The sequence below is a fragment of the Microcaecilia unicolor genome, chromosome 11, assembly GCF_901765095.1.
Source record: "Microcaecilia unicolor chromosome 11, aMicUni1.1, whole genome shotgun sequence".
NCBI classification, from domain to species: Eukaryota; Metazoa; Chordata; class Amphibia; order Gymnophiona; family Siphonopidae; genus Microcaecilia; species Microcaecilia unicolor.
In genome coordinates, this window is record NC_044041.1 from 80,790,369 (window position 1) to 80,811,435 (window position 21,067).

At 44.7% G+C, this 21,067-nt stretch overlaps 1 protein-coding gene across 5 annotated transcripts in view; it reads left to right on the forward strand.

The window, feature by feature from the left end:
* NFIC (nuclear factor I C) overlaps positions 1-21,067 on the forward strand; it is a 284,683-nt gene that overhangs the window by 227,830 nt on the left and 35,786 nt on the right. For 4 of the 5 annotated variants that reach the window (XM_030217304.1, XM_030217301.1, XM_030217300.1 and 1 more), the window contains 4 exons: positions 6,319-6,447; positions 6,763-6,947; positions 7,835-7,994; positions 14,512-14,597. In XM_030217304.1, the coding sequence (XP_030073164.1) occupies positions 6,319-6,447; positions 6,763-6,947; positions 7,835-7,994; positions 14,512-14,597 (560 nt within the window). The remainder of the gene's footprint in view (positions 1-6,318; positions 6,448-6,762; positions 6,948-7,834; positions 7,995-14,511; positions 14,598-21,067) is intronic. The other variant, XM_030217302.1, reaches the window with a different exon arrangement.

Below are 21,067 nucleotides of genomic sequence, written 5' to 3' on the forward strand. Positions count from 1 at the left end.
CCTCTGCCCTCACCAAGGGGTGGCTCAAGGCCACCCCCTCCATATCCACCATCTCTTCTTCCCTACACCTCCATAGCCCAGCATCTCCCCTTCTCTGCCTCTCCTCCCCAAGGTGTCCAGCATATCTCTGTTTCCCTACCTCCCACCTCCTCCACTCTGAGCAGGACCAGCCCAAGTGTACCTAAGGCCCACGCTAAAGCACTGCCACATCCATTTGTCCTTCAGCAGGAAATGCATCAGTGGCGTAGCTACGGGTGGGCCTGTGCCCACCCATTCTTATCTCAGGCACATCCAGAACCACCTCAGAAGAGGCACCTGAAAGCAGCTGCATAGGGGAGGGAAAGGGTGGGGAGAAGATGCACTGAGGGAACGGGAGAGAGGATGCTCTCCTGCCACACCATCACCCCTACCCCCAAATGATGCTGCCCTAGTAACAGGGCCAGCCCTGCTCTTGCTCCAGAAAGGTTGAGTAATTGAATATTAATCCCCTCTCCTCAGCTAATGGCTCAGACCCTGTACTTGAATGGTAACTAAAGAGAGGCTGAGAAGGGACCACCTGTAATTTAATAGATTTAACATTTTTTTCTCAGTGAACAGCTGTCTCCATATTCAGACAGACAGATCCACCCCCTGGATATGTGTAGTCTTCCCACCTAGCCTTGGGAAGTCAGCAACTTTACTCCCCCCTTTGCTATTCCCACTCCCCAGGTGTTGGTGGTGTCTAAAGAAATAATTCTTTCATTATTTCCTTTTTCCTTTTCTTTCCTTTTTTGTTTTACTGTCTAGACAGCACCAATTAACTCTTCATTAGGAAAAGAAGGGGAGTGGAGGGAGGGAGGAAGGAGAGCTAATTAAAGTGGCATCCTCCCCTTTCAGGTGGTTTCAACTGCTGGCTGTCTCACTCCGTGGTTGGGTTTTTGGGCTGGGGGGAGTATTTCCCACTTTCTATCCAAGTTCTCTCCCCCCCCCCCTTTTTTTTAATTGTGTCTATTAGGATTTTGTTGTGTTTTTTTGTCTTGCTCGTTTACAAGAACTTTCCCATTGGTCCAAGAGTTCAGTCATACACTGCCAAGGGGATACAGGCATGAGACACTGCCAAGGGGATACAGGCATGAGAGAGTTTTTGCCATTGTTGGCAATTTTCATGTGGGTTACACCTCGAGGAAAAGCAGCTTTGTCAGCTGAAACCTGTGGACAGCAGGGAACAAAAGTTACCATTTCTGTTACATGCTCAACCTTTTTAAGTTTTGTAATTTTAATACCACATTTTACATCCTGTTAAAACCTAAATCCAAAGAGATTTTTCCTTTAGTTTTGTCTTAGGTCTCTTGAGAAATTTTGTTTTGTATATGCCCCTAATTTACCTCCATCCCACTCCTCAAACTGCACTAACGACCCAACCCATGGGGAGGACTCCGCCTAGCCACCTCCCAATCCAGGCATGGCTTCCAGTACGGACCCCAGGTCATCAAGTTTGCCTACCCATGTCTTAGAGAATTCAGTTTGTCTACAGTTGGCGATGGGTTGCTGAACTTGCTGGTCAGTGTCTCTTACCTTTATCCACTGTCTCAGTCCGTGCATATTGTAAATAGATTCTAAAGTGTAGGCTATGTCCTTTTGGTTGTAGTTGTTTTGTGGGATCTTCTCTAATGTGCCAAGCAGCTGGCATTGCCAGGTTAGTGGACTGATACCAGTGGACAAAACTGGATTTTTTACCAACTGAGATGCCTTTTGTGTGTTGGAACAATGTAGGAATGATCCAGTAGATATGCATCTAGGTGAGCCCATAAGGCTCACTTTTCAGGCTGCTGCCATCAAGCAGCCCTCGACTCACTGCAGTTGATCAGCAAAGGCAAAATTAAGGAGCAAAGAAGAGAGGAATATAAAAACCAATAAAAGTGTGAGGGGCCCGATATTCAAAGGCAGTTATCCAGGGTTATTCATGGATTTCCAGAAACATTATCTGGATAATGCCACTGAAAATTATTACAGACTGTCCTGGCACTATCTGTCCAGGGACAGAGCTTGGGTGGAGCTGGGAGTTGGCCAGAGATGGGTGATATTTAGCACTGATACCTAGATAACCCAAGACAGCAAACAATACTAGTTTACTTTATGCATATTGTCATCCAGATCATGGTGCTGTATATCACCATTACCCAGATAACCGTGACATTCATTGCTATACATGGATATCAGTTGCCACCAAATATTCGGGAATATGTTTAAATGTGGCCTGTGTTTAAAAGAAGCACCAATCACGCTGTTTAAATATTGACCTGTGAATTTTTACAACAGATAAAGCTATTGGGCTTCTTCATTGCCCTTGTGATATTTTGGTTTCTGAGGAGAAGTGAATAATTCAAGTTTTTGGAAGGGCTGCCTCTGCCACTAGGACCGGCTCAGGTCATCCTGGATGGGTTGGAGGTAGCTGGCAGATTATTCAGGTACCAATTGAAGTCATTTTGTAGGTGGATGGGGGGGGGGGACAGGTTGTTATAGTATCCATGTGGCTTAAAGTAGTAGGTGGAAAGGATGCAAGAAATGAATGTACAAATATTTAAATTAGATAAAAATAAAAAATATATAGATAAAATAACGAGTTTTCTAACCTGGCCAGAAGATTCTTGAGCAGTAGTGTAGGAAAAGAAGGAAAGAGTCCAGGATGGTGTGTTCTCAGCAGCCTTTTGGCCTTCTCCCTCCCCCCCCCCCCCCCCCCCACAATAAAATGGTTGGTGCTGACTACCTAAGCCCGATGGATGAACAAACGTATTTTGAGATGGTGGATGGGAAAATGGAAGGAGGGTGGGTGATAAATGCTGGCAGGTAGAAAAAAATGATAGCAAAAGAATTACGGAAAAGTGAGGGGGGTGGGGTGGAGAGGGAGAAACTGCTAATAAGAAATTTTTTTCAAAGCTTATAACTTTATGGAAGAAATTCAGTCAACATACAACATCATAATTCAACATAATCAACCATTCCCCAAACCCATCCCTCGCATCCCCTTTCCTCAGTGTCAGCCCCACATGTAGGATAGGTCCCCCTTCCCCCCTCAGCATGAACTGATTAGTAAAGTTTCAACCTTCTGTAGGGTCTCCTGATTCCCCTTTGGGAGATTTTGCTAATAAGAAATTTTAAGTGGAAAGAAGTTTGTGCTCCACTGGGTCCATCATTAAAAACCTATCTCATTTCGCACAGTAATATCCCTATATTCAAATCAGTGCCATGACCTTGCAGTGAGCACATCTACAGATAGAGAAACTGCCCTTTGTGACAACAGTCAATATTTTGACCTAGTGACTATTACCCATGCTTGAAATGCAGATGGACATTCAGGCCAGACAGGATCCCTGGGGCTTCTTTTGTTCAGTTACCGGTGTAAGTGTGCTCCTGATAAGGCATTTCTCGATAAATCCATTTCCTTCTCTGCCTTATAGTCCAATCCCTGCTGGCACATCTGGGATATATGGTGAAATCCTCCTTAAATGATCTGTAACCCAGATGGGGAACAATAATGTTGGAGATTTAACCCATAAAACTGAAGCACTAGCATGCATCAGTGACCTGTGTCTCCGCTCACGTTCTCTGGCCCTACCTGGAAAGAGCTTTTCTTGAAGCTGCCTAATGAAAGAAGGAAAGACACTCACAAAACCCACACTTTCCCAGTAAATATGGAGGGAGGGAGAGTCAGGCAGAGCCCCCCCCCCCCCCCATCCCAATCTTCCTAGCTGTGGAGAGACAGATGGCAGAACCTACCCTGTCTCCATACCCATGGAGAGAGAAACAAGCAGGTAGAAAGCAGCTCCTCAGCATGAAGGGCTGACCAGGGCACAGAGTACTGAAGTATTGAAATTGTTTACTACAGCAGAACAGAGCCTGTCCTTAGCTGACCTGGCTGAGGCTGTTGTATGTGTGTGTGTGTCTTTCTCTTTCTCTCTCTTTGCCTTATTCCCTCCCTCCCTCCCTCCCTCCCTCCCTCCCTCTCTCTTTCATTTTCTCAGCTTCCTTCACTTAATGCCTTTGTACAGTCTGTGGTTTGATCTGGAATCCTGTCAAGAGCTGGTTTCAGTCTGCTTTGGAATTTATTGTGAATTGAAAAAAAAAACCCACAAGTTCATTTTACTCACTCTCTCTTTGTCTCTGCTTCCCTAGCCTTAAATCTTTTCCCGTTTTCATTGCATTTTTTTCCTTGCACAGAACCAAACTCTCTTCCTGATCCCATCTTCAGCCCCTTCTTTTCTTGCTCCCCCTTTCCCCTGCATCCCACCTCTACTGCAAGCGGCCCGTGGCTTTTTAATATCTTAGTATGGTGAATAATTGTTTGCACTGCACAGAGTCTTCCCTGCAGCTGGTTCTTTCATCTGTCTTTGACTATAAAACAAATCTGTGAAGGAAAGAAACCCTAGTATATGATGTTGACTCTTTTTGTTTTCTGTTTAATAGCATTTGTGCTTATCTTTGGTGGGGCCAAAGGGCAATAGGGATATATAGAATGTGGTGAGGAAATGCAGGTTATTAGTTTAATATAGATGCCTTTCATAAATATATTAGAGCAGTTTACAATTAAATACCCCACCCTAGGGCAGTATATCACATTTTAAATCAACTTGGAATATAAATTTAATTCAAACAAAAAAAAAAGCAAATTAAAACAACTAAAATAGCATCAATATAATAATAAAACTTAATTCTAAACAACAAAATAAGGCTGGTTTAAGGCTGAAAAGAGGCACAGGCAGGTAAGGAAGCATATTATTGTAGGAACGAATGGTGGCTGCATGGAGTAGGCCTCTACATGAACCTATTTGGATCCCTAGAGGTAGTGGAGGCATAAGAACGTAAGAATAGCCATACTGGGTCAGACCAATGGTCCATCTAGCCCAGTATCCTGCTTCCAACAGTGGCCAATCCAAGTCACAAGTACCCGGCAAAAAACCAAATAGTAGCAACATTCCATGCAGCCAAACCTGGGGCAAGTAGTGGCTTCCCCATGTCTTTCTCAATAGTAGACTATGGACTTTGCCTCCAGGAACTTGTCCAAACCTTTTTTAAACCCTGATACACTGTTACCACATCCTCCAGCAATGAGTTCCAGAGCTTAACTATTCATTGAGTGAAAAAATATTTCCTTCTATTTGTTTTAAAAGTATTTCCATGTAATTTCATTGAGGATCCCCTCGTCTTTGTACTTTTTTTAAAGAATGAAAAATCAATTTACTTTTACCCATTCTATTTCACTCAGGATTTTATTAGACCTCAACCATATCTCCCCTCAGCTGTCTCTTTTCCAAGTTGAAAATCCCTAACTTCTTTAGCCTTTCCCCATATGAGAGGAGTTCATCCCCTTTATCATTTTGGTCGCTCTTCTTAGACCTTTTTCTAATTCTGCTATATCTTTTTTTGAGATACGGCAAAAACAGTACTGAAATTTAAGAAAGTCTGAAATAAGCACAAAAGGTGCTTAATGGCAAAGAAACAAAGGTAAAGCTGCCGAGCAGGTAGAATTTGTGACACCCACAGTAAGAAGAGAAAAATGGATGGGAGTTTGGATTTGAATTCATGCCTTTTTCAGTAGTAGTTCAAGAACAGTTACATCCAGATACACTAGGGAATCAATATTCAAAGCGATTTAAGCAGCCCGAAACAGTTCCTGGCTGGTTAAATTGCTTGTTGGGGCTAATGGGTGATATTCATAGGCATTTAACTGGATAATGCTGCTGAAAATGTCCAGTTAGCTCCCACCTCAAAACCAGCTATTTTGGGGACATTCCAGGGGGCAGAATCAGCACTTAACTGGCCAAGATAACCACATAAATATGAATTGCCGGACATCCATTTTGGGTCTGAGACCTTACCGCAAGCCATTGACCTAGCAGTAAGGACTCACACGTTACCGGGCGATAATTATCTACGCGCATCAGAAAATAAAATATTTTTCAGATGCACGTAGCAGATGAGTGTCAAAATTGAAATTACCACAAGGGCCATGCAGTAACCGGGCGGTAACTCCAATTTGGTGCGTGTAGGCGCATACGCAGCTTAGTAAAAGGGCCCCTAAAAAAAGTGGCCCTTCAAACCCATAGACTCCATGGTTCAGCCTGTCCAGATGTCATGAAACTAGCTGGTAACCAACAGTATTGTTTGGTTTTGAGATTTAACCTGCTTCTTGCATTGTTTCTGGAGCATTCCATTGACACTGCCTTTGATGCTATGACATTCTTTAGAAAGAAGAGTTATAGATTTGGTGATGGGTGAAGGTTGGGCTTGCGTGTAATGAACACTTAAATCATGTGGCTTCTTATTTTTTTTTTTTACCAGGGATCTCCCCAACGGTGAAGAAGAGTGAGATTGACAAGTCTCCCTTTCACAGCCCCTCTCCCCAGGACTCCTCCCCGAGGCTCAGCAGTTTCACCCAGCATCATCGCCCCGTCATTGCTGTGCACAGTGGTAAGGACATCCCCTGTAAAAGAAAAGGTGTGGGGGGGAGAGGGTTTATCATATCCTTAGAGGTGAAATTGCTGAAGATAAGGGCTTTTCTATTCTTTAGCATTTCAAAATAATAATTGTTTCTGTTTCTCTCCTCTCTGCCTGTCTCTGTCTTTCATTTTATCATTACCTTTCTCTCATCTCTTTCTCTCTTCTCCCTTTTTGTACTCTCTCTCTCTCTCTCTCTCTCTCTCTCATATCCTCTCTGCACCTTCCCTCCCACCTTCCCTTTCCATTCTCCTTTTCTCCATTCTTCTCTCCCACCTTTTTCTCTAGGCATCACAAGAAGCCCACATCCTTCATCCGCTCTACATTTCCCCACCACATCAATCCTTCCCCAGACGGCCTCTACATATTTCCAGCATACAGCCATCCGCTACCCTCCTCATCTTAACCCTCAGGATCCCCTTAAAGATCTTGTCTCGTTGGCCTGTGACCCATCAGCTCAGCAGCCTGGACCGGTAAGAGTTGCTGTCATTTGCCTACCTTCACTTACTCCATACTCCAGGCCTAACACTGCTTTATCACTTCTTCAAAAGTATTGACACAACTAATCTTATCTCCTACTATCCAAGTTGTCAAAGTACCATGGACAGCTCCATTGGTGCATAGCATGCCCTCCCTATGGCAGAGGTTCCCAAAACCATAGGTGTAAACAGGCATATCCTGAGCCAGAAATGCACCCTGTGTGAAATACCCCTAGAGCTCACAGCCCACCCATTCTGTTGCAGCCAAACAGAGGAGGCAATGGACAGGGTGCAGTTTTGACACCCCCACCTCCCTTGTGCCCTGTGTGGCCCCATCGGCTGCACATATCTTGCTGTGACCCTGGGTATGAACCCATTACCGTATCTTAAAAGGCCTGCAGAGCTGACAAACAATAATATTCACCAGCTCTAATCACACATAGTTAATGAAAAGAACAGTCGCTGCTGCCAGTCACTGAGTGATGTGTTAGATGGTTTTTCAGAAATCACTTCTTTATTAATAATAATATAACGTTAAGGATCATCTCATCAAATGAAGGTGAGAACCCTTTGACATATATTGTTCCCACCTCTCAGGCAGGTACTTTGTAAATACACTCCAGCTGTTGGGAGACAGGTGGAGTCAGAAGTGCATTGAGCTCTTCAGAAGCAGGTCCTTAGCTCCTTAGCTCCTGCTTTGTCTTGGTGGTCAGTTCCATTTAGGGAGGAGAAATGGGAGACAGCTACCCTGTGCAGCCCCCGCCTCAGCCCCAGGGATGGCATGATGCGCCTTTTTATTGGAATGTCAGATGCTGCTGTGATCTCTAAAGGTTTTGCCTGCTGCTCTGAGTCTAGCATGTTTGTGTGCTCTGTTTCCTAAGTTAAATGGAAGTGGTCAAGTCAAAGTCCCCGGCCACTATATTTCCACACAGATGCTGGCACCACCCCCTCCACCTGGCATGCCCCGGCTGACGATTCCTCCTGACTCCAAGTCAACGACGACAACTTCAGATGGAGGAACCTCCTCTCCAACTTCACCCAGTAAGCACCACTGGACCTTATCTTCCAAAACAGAATAAATTATATGAGAAGAACTCGAAATGTTACTGTCATTGCATGGGTATCTATTGTACTCTAATATCTAACATCTGCCATGTTAGGTCTTGAGGGCAGTGATACTGAACTGGATGGACACCTGTCTTGGTAGGTCTGGAGAACAGTCATGATGGTGTAGATGGACACCTTCCAAGGTGAACGTGGAGCATAGGGGTATTGATACAGGGAGAGGCATCTGTCTTGAAGTTCTGGAAAACAGTAGTAATAGAGTAGAGGACACTTGATTTGAAGAGCAGTGATACAGGTAAACACAGACCATATTGGGTCCAGAGACGGGAAGGCGGTAGAACTAGAGAACATGAATTGAGGTTGGGGGGGGGCTCAGGAGTAATGTCAGGAAGACGTTTTTCACAGAGAGGGTAGTAGACACCTGGAATGCCCTACTGCCTGAGGTGTTGGAGATGAAAATGATAACGGAATTCAAAAATGCATGGGATAAAAACAAAGGAATCCTGTATAGAAGGTGTAGAACCAAACAAGCTTATGAGTGATTAGATGGAAACACTAGTAATTGGGAAACAAAGCCAGTGCTGGACAGAGTTCTACGTTTTTTGCCCTGATCATGGCTGGACAGATTTAGCTTCTGTAACTGGAGAACAAGGCCAGTGCCAGGCAGACTTCTATGATCTGTGCCCTGTTCGAGGCTGGACAGGTTTACCTTCCATAAGTGGAGAACAAGGCCAGTGACAACAGACTCTACAGTCTGTGCCCTGTTAATGGTGAGGACAAATCAAGACCAAATATACATATCATACCTTATACTATGAGCTTATCTTGTTGGGCAGACTAGATGGACCATTCAGCAATTTATCTGCTGTCATCTACTATGTTACTGTGTCTTGGTTTGTGGTAGTGACATGGATGGAAATTACTCAGCCATTATGAAACAAAGTCTGTGATTCTTTGTGAGTCATATTTGGGAGGAGTATCTTTGTCTCATATTCTAGGCTATTTGAATATTACAATTACTACTCAGAATGGGAATTATTTAGTCATTGTGGTAACTGAATAGATAAATATCCAACTATTTTTCGAGCAGATTTCATCAGTGGGATGGCTAGAAACATAGAAACTTGTTGGCAGATAAAGGCCAAATGACCCATCCAGTCTGCCCATCCTCTGTAACCCCTAACTCTTCCTTTTCCTAAGCGATCCCACATGCTTATCCCATGCCTTTTTAAATTCTGGAACAGTCCTCGACTCCACAACCTCCACTAGTAGGCCATTCCACACCTCCACCACCCTTTCAGTGAAATAGTACTTCCTTAGATTACTCCTAAGCCTATTCCCTCTTAACTTCATCATTTGCCCCCTCATTCCAGAGCTCTCCTTCAGTTGGAAAAGGCTCTCTTCCTGTATATAAATGCCCTTGAGATATTTAAACATCTCTATCATGTCTCCTCTCTCCCTCCCCTCTCCCTGCGTATAGATGTTGAGGTTCATAAGCCTGTCCCTATAATTTTTGCGTTCAAGACCGCTTACTAATTTTGTAGTCACCCTCTGGACCGACTCCATCCTGTTTATATCTTTCCGTAGGTGCGGTCTCCAGAATAAATGTGAAGAACTGGAATCCAAGGGAATTAGGTAGAATGGGAGAAGGAGAAGGAATGAACAGCAGAATGAGAGAAGGAATGAGGCTAAGAAAAGCATGTGGGGATGGGGGAACATGTAAGGGAGAGAGAATAGGGAAAGAAGGAGCAGAGGTTCAGTATGTTTTGTTCTGTTTGTTATTGTGCTGTGATGATATTATGCACGTTGTACTGTAAGGCATTGAGAGAAGGCTGTAGTCTGGATGAGTGGTATATATTTTTTGCAATAATAATAATATACCACTAGACATTTCATCAATGCTTAGAAACAGGAATATTTTTGGCCGCAGTTCCTCCCCTCTCAGAAAGCACTCATCTTTTAAATCAAGATACAATGGAAATGTCCTAGTGTTTCCTCTAGATAAAAATGCTGAGGAATGCTGAGGTGGAATGGAGCTGAGGGTCACTTGTAAGTGGTGATATTGTGCTGGCCCATGGCATTTTGTCTGTGAGATTTGGGTTATTATTCAAGTCCAAAGCTACAAACTTTTTATCCTTGCTACGCACCTGATTTTTATTCACATGGCACCTTTCATCCAAACAGGCTCCCTATCCACTTTAAATTGTAATTTTATCAGAGGTGTGTCCCTGGAGCTATCTCTGTTAGTGTTCTGACTGGAAATATCTTCAGATTTTGTTGGACTGAAAGGTGCATCTGAATCCAACCTGTTATTATATAAATGCAAGCAGAAAAAATGCCTCAACGCAGACCTTTAGGGAGCAGCTATCTTCTTGTGGAGAATTTACTACAAAAAGTAATATTGGTCACAGAACTCTAGCAGCAGATAAAACTGGATTCTCTACAGGTTTTTATACTTCATCCAGCGTGAGAATTATCCAAAGATGAGCTTTGCAGACAATAACCCCCTCATTCCATAATCTTCTGTGCCCAATTTTACGCTTACACCAGGATTCTATATATGGTACCTTAATTTCCATATGGAAGTCGAAGTGTATTCTATAACAATACACATAACTTAATTGGTTAACTAGCTAATCAGCGCTGTTAATTGGATGTTAACAAGCAATTATCAGCACTAATTGGCATTAATTGTTATGTGCACAACTCGGTAAGTGTATTCTGTAACATGGTGTGCGTAAATTCTAAGTTGCATAGTTGAAAAGTGGGCATGGTTACAGGAGTGGAATGGGCGGGTTATGGGGATTTACACCAGGTTTTAGTTGGCGTAATTGACCGTAACTACAATTAGTTGTGCAGAGCACCACTCAGCATATTCTATAATGTACAGTGGGGGAAATAAGTATTTGATCCCTTGCTGATTTTGTAAGTTTGCCCACTGACAAAGACATGAGCAGCCCATAATTGAAGGGTAGGTTATTGGTAACAGTGAGAGATAGCACATCACAAATTAAATCCGGAAAATCACATTGTGGAAAGTATATGAATTTATTTGCATTCTGCAGAGGGAAATAAGTATTTGATCCCCCACCAACCAGTAAGAGATCTGGCCCCTACAGACCAGGTAGATGCTCCAAATCAACTCGTTACCTGCATGACAGACAGCTGTCGGCAATGGTCACCTGTATGAAAGACACCTGTCCACAGACTCAGTGAATCAGTCAGACTCTAACCTCTACAAAATGGCCAAGAGCAAGGAGCTGTCTAAGGATGTCAGGGACAAGATCATACACCTGCACAAGGCTGGAATGGGCTACAAAACCATCAGTAAGACGCTGGGCGAGAAGGAGACAACTGTTGGTGCCATAGTAAGAAAATGGAAGAAGTACAAAATGACTGTCAATCGACAAAGATCTGGGGCTCCACGCAAAATCTCACCTCGTGGGGTATCCTTGATCATGAGGAAGGTTAGAAATCAGCCTACAACTACAAGGGGGGAACTTGTCAATGATCTCAAGGCAGCTGGGACCACTGTCACCACGAAAACCATTGGTAACACATTACGACATAACGGATTGCAATCCTGCAGTGCCCGCAAGGTCCCCCTGCTCCGGAAGGCACATGTGACGGCCCGTCTGAAGTTTGCCAGTGAACACCTGGATGATGCCGAGAGTGATTGGGAGAAGGTGCTGTGGTCAGATGAGACAAAAATTGAGCTCTTTGGCATGAACTCAACTCGCCGTGTTTGGAGGAAGAGAAATGCTGCCTATGACCCAAAGAACACCGTCCCCACTGTCAAGCATGGAGGTGGAAATGTTATGTTTTGGGGGTGTTTCTCTGCTAAGGGCACAGGACTACTTCACCGCATCAATGGGAGAATGGATGGGGCCATGTACCGTACAATTCTGAGTGACAACCTCCTTCCCTCCGCCAGGGCCTTAAAAATGGGTCGTGGCTGGGTCTTCCAGCACGACAATGACCCAAAACATACAGCCAAGGCAACAAAGGAGTGGCTCAGGAAGAAGCACATTAGGGTCATGGAGTGGCCTAGCCAGTCACCAGACCTTAATCCCATTGAAAACTTATGGAGGGAGCTGAAGCTGCGAGTTGCCAAGCGACAGCCCAGAACTCTTAATGATTTAGAGATGATCTGCAAAGAGGAGTGGACCAAAATTCCTCCTGACATGTGTGCAAACCTCATCATCAACTACAGAAGACGTCTGACCGCTGTGCTTGCCAACAAGGGTTTTGCCACCAAGTATTAGGTCTTGTTTGCCAGAGGGATTAAATACTTATTTCCCTCTGCAGAATGCAAATAAATTCATATACTTTCCACAATGTGATTTTCCGGATTTAATTTGTGATGTGCTATCTCTCACTGTTACCAATAACCTACCCTTCAATTATGGGCTGCTCATGTCTTTGTCAGTGGGCAAACTTACAAAATCAGCAAGGGATCAAATACTTATTTCCCCCACTGTATGCTTAAATTAAAGCATGTTTTATAGAATACGCTTTGATTTTCTCGTGGAAATTAAGGCGTGATAAACAGGATCTAGCCAAAATTGCCTACACTGGTCATAGAATATCTACAATTACATAGGTAACTTAATTGACAAATTAGCTGCCAATTGGCACTAACAACCAATTGATGTTAATTGACTCTAATTGGCACTAATTTGCAGTTCCAAACTAATAAAAGGAGTTTGTATTATAAAGTTGGTTTAAAGGTGTCCCAATCAATTGCGAGGGAAAAAAACTTCCACCTTAAGTATAACCCAGACGTAAAAACTCAGACTACATGAGAAAAAAACGAATGGGATAGAAAAACAACGCAGAAAACCAAGCCTCAGTCGTATAAATGCTCCTGCACCATCTTTGGCATTTATACGACTGAGGCTTGGTTTTCAGTGTTGTTTTTTACAATGTTAGATGGATTGTAAGCACCCTTCCTGAGGCAGCCACAAGGTTGGCGAAACAGGACACTCTTGTTGGAGGGCTGGCGTTTGTCATCGGCCGAAGATTTAGAGGGCTGGCATTTTCTTCAGTTGAAGATTTTTTTTTAAAGGCTCCGGAGACCTTCTGAGGGGTATTTTTCCAATGAAATAGCCCTGTTTGGACTAAGCTAAGTAATTTTTCAGACATATTACTGGCTGGCATGTTTCTAGCAAGTTGGCTTTTTAGGGGGATTACATTTAAGGTTTAAGGGGGAAGTTAGACTGTTGCCCCTTAGTTTTCCCTCCTATTTTACAAGGGCTTAGGTATTCCTCTCGGGAGTGTTCTTTGGTAGTTCTTTGAGAGAGGGAACAGCCTAGGTTGGGTTGGTTTGGGTTAGGTGTCCATTTAATTGGTAGATACAAGAAGGAAAGAGAGTTTTTCCATCCCATTCGTTTTTTTCTCATGTAGTCTGAGTTTTTACATCTGGGGGGTTTTTCTCCTTTTCCTTCTTGGGAGGAACCTATGATAGTAATGGACTCCGAATTATGCAAGGTGTGTTAAATTCCGTTGGAATGGTCCCTTGTGTGGAGGTTTGAGGTTCCATTTGATATATATGTTATACTTAAGGTGGAAGTTTTTTTCCCTCGCAATTGATTGGGACACCTTTAAACCAATTTTATAATACAAACTCCTTTTATTAGGTTGGAATTATTTCTATAGAGTTTGTGTTCTCCTTTAGTTGTTAGAGTTTCACTAATTTGCAGTTACATGTATAAGTGAACTTAGTTGGCACTCTATAACCTTAGTGCACAAATTCTATAAGGCTAGATTCTATATATGACACCAAGCAAAGTGCTGTTCTATAAGCCACGCTTAAAGTTAGGCGTAGTTTATAGGATAGTGCTTATGCCCAGGAATCAAGCCTAACTTTAGGCCCGGCCTTTTGTACCAACTGAAATGTGGTACAAATGTACACGCCTACATTAGGCACATATCCCTGTTATTCTATAACAATGATCATTAAGGAACGCCTATGGTATGCTCATGACCCTCCCATTTCCACACCCCTTTTTCAGATTGCGTGTAAATGCCAATTAAATCTAATCAGTGGCAATTATTGGAGCTAATTAGCTCAGTATCCAATTAAATTGCACATGCATATTGGACGCATGCCCAAATCTGCGTGCACAGTATTTGGCGACTTTTATAGAATTAGGGAGATAGTGTGTAACTGCAAGGGTGTATGGATATGGGAGGGGCATAGGTGGGTCAGGGTTGTGGCCAGAACTTACGTGCTAAGGTTATAGAATACAGACAGTTACAAGTGCGATTGTAACATTTAGTCGAGGAGATTTACACCAGTCATTGACATGGTGGAAGTGCTCATGCCTAAGTGTTGGTGCGTAACTGCAGACTGATGCTAATATCTATAATGACAATCGATAGAGAATTATCCCTTAAATACATAGGTGTCTTCTTCAGATGCGAAGGACCCCCCAATGAGCTGTGAACTAGAAGCGCACCTATAATGTGTTTTTTTTCCTCTGTTCCTCAGCCTACTCAGCCCCTGGCACGCCTCCTGCAAACCGTTCCTTCGTGGGACTAGGACCAAGAGATCCTGGAAGCATCTATCAGCCACAGGTAAGAAACAACAGAGGGCTTCAGATAGTCCTTCAGACCTAAGTTTCCCATCCCGACTGCAGAGACTATCGCTAAGAGCAGGTGGTAAATCTAATATAAATACATCAACTGTTGCAATTGCTGATGTCTACAAAAGAAATCTTAATTGTTAGAAAGGGACATAAACCACAGCAAAATCTTTTATTTGGGAGGGGGGAATGATTGTTATGCCTTATATTTTCCTGTCCTTTCACATGTTTCTCAGGGACAGCCATAAAAGTGATGTGAGTTGAATGACTTGTTTTAGCGACTATCTTGCTAAAGAGTGTTTGTAATTAGTTACATATCTGATTAGGTGGAAAGGGAAATGGGACTTGATATACCACCTTTCTGAGGTTTTTGCAACTACATTCAAAGTGGTTTACATATATTCAGGTACTTATTTTGTACCAAGGGTATTGGAGGGTTAAGTGACTTGCCAAGAGTCACAAGGAGCTGCAGTGGGGATTGAACTCAGTTCCCCAGGATCAAAGTCCACTGCACTAACCACTAGGCTACTCCTCCACTCCACTGGAGGGTCTTTTTCTAGTTGCCTAACAGTTCTGCAGTTCAGAGAGAGGTGAAAAAGAAAAATTATCCATTTGTAGCCCACTGAATAGGAATGAGAAAGAAAATGGCCACCTTAGCCTGAAATATCTGCAGCACACCTTGCCAATAACATATTACATCTCAGCATAAAGTTTTGCCGGTGAAACAAAGGAAAAAAAAATAAAGAAGCATCAAGATCTTTGTTATTTTTCCAATAACTGATTTGAATAAATAAAGAAACAGAAGGACAACTGGTTTCTGTCAGTTTCCACAGTACATCAAATGGTGTTTGGAGCTCCTCCAACTTGGATCTAGACTTGAAATTTATTTACTTGCCTTTTCCAAATCTGAACTCGAGCAAGTTGCAATTCAAGTAGTGTAACCATGTCTCTGCCCAAGTAGGAGCTTACGGTTTAAGCAGTAACTTGGCAAGCAGGAAACTCATTTCTGATATTCTGCTCCATAGAAGGTTTCTGGCAGGGTCTTGTATATCCTCCTTGATGCGTCCAGGTGCCCTCTCTGGCTTACTACAATTCATACTGAGGCATTTTAATATTAATATGCTGCTTCCCATGCTGCATAGCTTATTAATATTTTCCTCCTGTTGATATATATTTTTGGGTATTTTCCATAACATTCATTAACCTGTTTTTGACTCCTCACATTAACACACCTTAGTAAGTAGGCCCCTTCCGTGGGAGTTTTTCATACTGCCTGTAGTGCTTGCAAGCCCTTTGTACTTTGTAGCTGCAGGCTGCCTCTTTCAAAGGGAAGCTCCCCGTGGAGTTACCCTTTGAGGATTTCTTACTCATCAGGCACCACTGATACTTAAGTATATGCAGAGTTTCCAGAGGCATGCTGCTCACTGGGAATAATCTCCCTGCCTCTGCATTTCCAGGGTGGCCCTAGTCATGGCGGAAAAAAATACATGTGCATGTGCGGTGAATAGTACACTAGGCAGTGCTTCTCAGCCCCGGTCCTCTGGGCACACCCATCCAGCCAGGTTTTCAGGATATCCACAGCAGGGGCGTAGCCAGACTTCAGCGGGAGGGGGGTCCAGAGCCTGAGTTGAGGGGGCACATTTTAGCCCCCTCCCAGCACCGCCAACCCCCCCTGCCACCTTTGACCCCCCCCCTCCCGGCGCCCCCGTCCTTTTCTACCCTCCCTCCCGCCACCGTCAACTCTCCCCCACCACCGCCAGGTACCTTTGCTGGCGGGGGGGGGGGGGGGTCCCCAACTCCCGCCAGCCGAAGTCCTCTTCAGCACCGGTCTCCGGCACATTGCTGATCTGGATTCTGTTCCTGTGAGTCCTGATGTCCTGCAGGACGTCAGGACTCACAGAAACAAAATCCAGATCAGCAATGTGCCAGAGACCGATGCTGAAGAGGACTTTGGCTGGCGGGGATTGGGGACCCCTGCCAGCAAAGGTACCCAACGGCGGCGGTGGGGGAGGGTTGGCAGCGGCGGGAGGGGGGGGGTCGAATGTGGCGGGGGAGAATTGGCGGCGGGAGGGGTGAAAGCAGGGGGGCCAGGGCTAAATCTGCAGGGGCCCAACCTAGCTACGCCCCTGGTCCAAGTGAGGCCCTGATGCTCCAAACTCAGGTACTGTATGGAACAGCGCCAGAAAAATAATGCTGAATCAGCATGGCAAAAACAACTTCCTAATGCTGAAGGCTAATGGTCTGCAAATATAGGTGCACTGTTAGCGTTGAGCATTAGGAAGTTAAGGGGGAGGATTGTGCCTGGGCATGCACACAAAAGATCCACAGATGGGGCAGGGAGAGAAGGAGTTGCTGAAGGATGGAGAGTGAATGAAACTTCCTCTGTCACAAATTAAAAGCCTTTCCCTTGCTTTTACACAGAGTTGGTGAAAGGATTGGATGAAGAGGGGCTGCATACTTAAAGAGTGGGAAATAAAACTTCCTCTGTTAAACCTGAAAGGTTGACATAAAAGACAAGCAAATAGGAAGCATTGTTAGAGAGAAGAGTGCCAAATCCATGCTTCCTTCTCTCCCATTATTGTGCCGTTCTCTCCAGCAATTACAACCTAGCGCCCACTCTGTGTTTTGATTGGCTGGTGGCATTCCTGTCCTGTCTGGAAAGGGCAGACTCTTCGCAAGCTCGCAGGGCAGACATCCTAACGCCAGCTCCGAGGTGTCATTGTGCTGCTGTTCAGCGAGATCTTTGGTTCCCATGCTCCAAGCCTCTGAGCATTTGTGCACTAGTAAATGTGGACTCCAGTCCGGCACGAATGTTCTCTGGTGCCTGCATTGGCTTCTGAGGATCAGGGCCTGAATATGCATGTGATAGATTTGCATGCCCTGCTTCCTTGGTATGCAAATCTCTCTCATTCGTGGAGGGGCATAATCGAACGGGGACGACCATCTCTAAGGGCGTCCATCTCTAAGAACGTTCCGGCGAAGGGGCGGGGAAGCCCGTATTATCAAAACAAGATGGGCATCCATCTTTCGTTTCGATAATACGATCGGGGACGCCCAAATCTCAACATTTAGGTCGACCTTAGAGGTGGTCGTCCTTAGAGATGGTCGTCCCCGGTTTTCGGCCATAATGGAAACCGAGGACGACCATCTCAAAAACGACCAAATCCAAGCCCTTTGGTCGTGGGAGGAGCCAGCATTCAGAGTGCACTGGTCCTCTTCACATGCCAGGACACCAACCGGGCACCCTAGGGGGCACTGCAGTGGACTTTACAAATTGCTCCCAGGTGCATAGCTCCCTTACCTGGGGTGCTGAGCCCCCCAAACACCCCAAAAACCCATTCCCCACAACTGTACACCACTACCATAGCCCTTAGGGATGAAGGGGGGCACCTAGATGTGGGTAAAATGGGTTTGTGGTGGGTTTTGGAGGGCTCACATTTACCACCACAAGTGTAACAGGTGGGGGGGGGGGATGGGCCTGGGTCCGCCTGCCTGAAGTGCACTGCACCCACTAAAAACTGCTCCAGGGACCTGCATATTGCTGTGATGGAGCTGGGTATGACATTTGAGGCTGGCATAGAGGCTGGAAAAAATGTTTTTTAATTTTTTGGGGGGTGGGAGGGGGTTGATGACCACTGGGGGAGTAAGGGGAGGTCATCCCCCATTCCCTCCAGTGGTCATCTGGTCAGTTCGGGCACCTTTTTGAGGCTTGGTAGTGAAAAAAAAAGGACCAAGTAAAGTTGACCAAATGCTCGCGAGGGATGCCCTTCTTTATTTCCATTATGGGCCTAGGATGCCCCTCTCATAACCACGCCCCCGTCCCGTCTTCAGTACACTGCCAACACGCCCCCGTGAACTTTGGTCGTCCCTGCAACGGAAAGCAGTTGAGGACGCAAAAAATCAGCTTTCGATTATGCCGATTTGGGTGACCTCAGGAGAAGGACGCCCATCTCCCGATTTGTGTCGGAAGATGGGTGTCCTTCCCTTTCGAAAATAAGCTAGATAGTCATTGTGGATATCCTGAAAACCGGACTGGCTGGGTGTACCTCGGGGACTGCGTTGAGAAGCACTGCACAAAGGGGTAGGGGTATTTTCAGAAGGTGTGTTTCCTCTGATAAATATCTGGATTTTTTTACCTTCAGAAAAAAAAAGACTTCTGACAATTGTGCCCTCTGTGAAATATCAGAGCAGATCCTGGTTTAAAACTCAGCACATACAAAGAACAGACAATTGGCAAAAATAGGCGAAACAAATCTTTATAAACCTGAAACCTCCGTGCCAGTCCTCCTCCCACCCTACAAAACTATTTAGTGGCCTTGGCACAGGCCCTAGCATTTGATTGGTTACATGTGCAGTGGAAAGGCCATTGGCCAATGGATTTCCTGCTTCCCCAGCCACTTGTGTGTGCAGCTTGGCAGTGGTTAGGCTCCTCTCATCTGCTTCTCTGTTGGAAGGCAGCAAGGCTTCTCTGTATGTTCTGGCACTTCATTAATACTAAGCAGAAAGGCATTTGGCTGTTAAAGGGACAGGAAACCTTGTTATTTGGATGGAAGAGGAGAGCCTGTATTACTATTAGATGTGATCCAGGCATAGGTCAGTATTCAACCTGTGATGGAGCCAGAAGAAGCTGAGTTCATGCTTCAAGAGAAAAGCCAGAGCTAATGTAGGCATTAGAGGTGATTCCAGCTGTGGAGGAGTAGCCTAGTGGTGAGGCTGTGATCCGGGGGGGGGGGAGCCTTGGGTTCAAATCCCACAAATACTCCTTGTGATCTAGAGCAAGTCACCTAATCCTCCATTGCCTCAGGAACATGCTTAGATTGTAAGTCACCTGGGGACAGGGAAATACTCGGTGTACCTGAATGGAGCTTGCTTGAGCTACAACTGAAAAAGGTGTGAGCAACATGCAAATTAACTCAGACAATAACAGCCCAATTCTCAAAACTCCAACGCTGTTCCAAACAATGCTGGAATTTTACTGCTGGATCAGCGCAGAAAAACAACTCCCTCATTCTCAGTGCTAATGAGATGCAAATGTAAGCATTCTCGATGCTAATGAGATGCAAATGTAGGCACTCTCATAGCAATGAGCATGAGGGAGTTGAGTGGGAGGACAGTGTCTGGCACATGCACTGAAGACTTGTGCGTTAAGCATGTCCACAATGCCCGGGGTAGGGGGAGGAAGAAGGAGTGCCAATTTTGACAACAAGCCGACTAGGAAGACCACCTTCAGGTACCTTTTTGCTCCATGTTTAGTCCAAGCTAGCATGAAGCACCATACCTTAAATAATGCCCAGCTCCTTCATGCTGACTCTGCGCTTTTCTCCAACCTCTACTCTAACACGTCCGCCTCTGACACCACAAATGTCTTTTCCAATGAGAATGTTAAAGCTTTCCATGGGGTATTCGGACAGGGCTCTTTTCATCCTCCATCCCTCCACCCTCACTGTTCAGCACAACCCTAATGCCAGCTCTGAGCTGGCGTACAGTTTCCAGCAGCAGGTCACCATTCTTTGGCGCACTGTCCTTTGAGCATTAGGGAGGAATAGGTAATGAGCTTGTTTGTATGCATTTGCATGCGACTTGCAGTGTGAGCCAGCGCGCTCGAGCCCTTTCAGCGTTCTATGAGAGCAAATGCGGGCACTAGTCCGGTGCTAATGACCTCTAGCTCCCGCCTTTGCTTCTGAGCATCGGGGGGCATAGGTGTAGGAGGCTGAAAACTGGTGGAAGCAACTTTTAAGACAGGGTCTCAAACTCCAGTGATAATTTTCACAGTAACCAAGCATGACTAATAGGAAGATTTCACTCAGCACATCAGTTTTACATTATTTTTTAAATTTAATTTAATTTCTTATATACCACCTGCAAGTCTGAAAGCTATCAAAGTGGTTTGCTTGTCCTGAAAAGGAGGCCTGCTTGTGCTCCTCAAGGCTACTCCTTTTCCAAGAAAAGTGAAAACGCTGTAAAATAGAAGAGTTACAGGGTGTACGAGGATTGCAATAAGATTTGATTCTTTTGGTTGGTGGCCAGGCACGTTACGATAAAGCCTGATACATTGGGCTATGGGATTTGGCCAGGTCCCTGTGCCATGTCCTCTATTCTGACATTTGGAACATAGCTAAATAACTCCTGGCACATTGCCTTCTGCTGTTTGTGTAACTCGAACCTACCATATCCTGAGAACTGCAGCCCCCTCCCCTCCCCATTTCCCTCTTTTTCAAGGGAGAGCACTGAAATAATAAATATTTGTCTGGTGATGTTAGAGAGCAATTTTATAAGGCCATTTTTTGCATAAAATTCTATTATGCATACAAATGAGATCATAGAGCAACACTTCTCGACCCAGTCCATGAGGCACACCTAGTCCCATCAGGTTTTCAGGATATCCACAATGAATATGCATGAGATAGATTTACATACCATGGAGGCAGTTCATGCATATCTATCTCATGCATATTCGTTGTG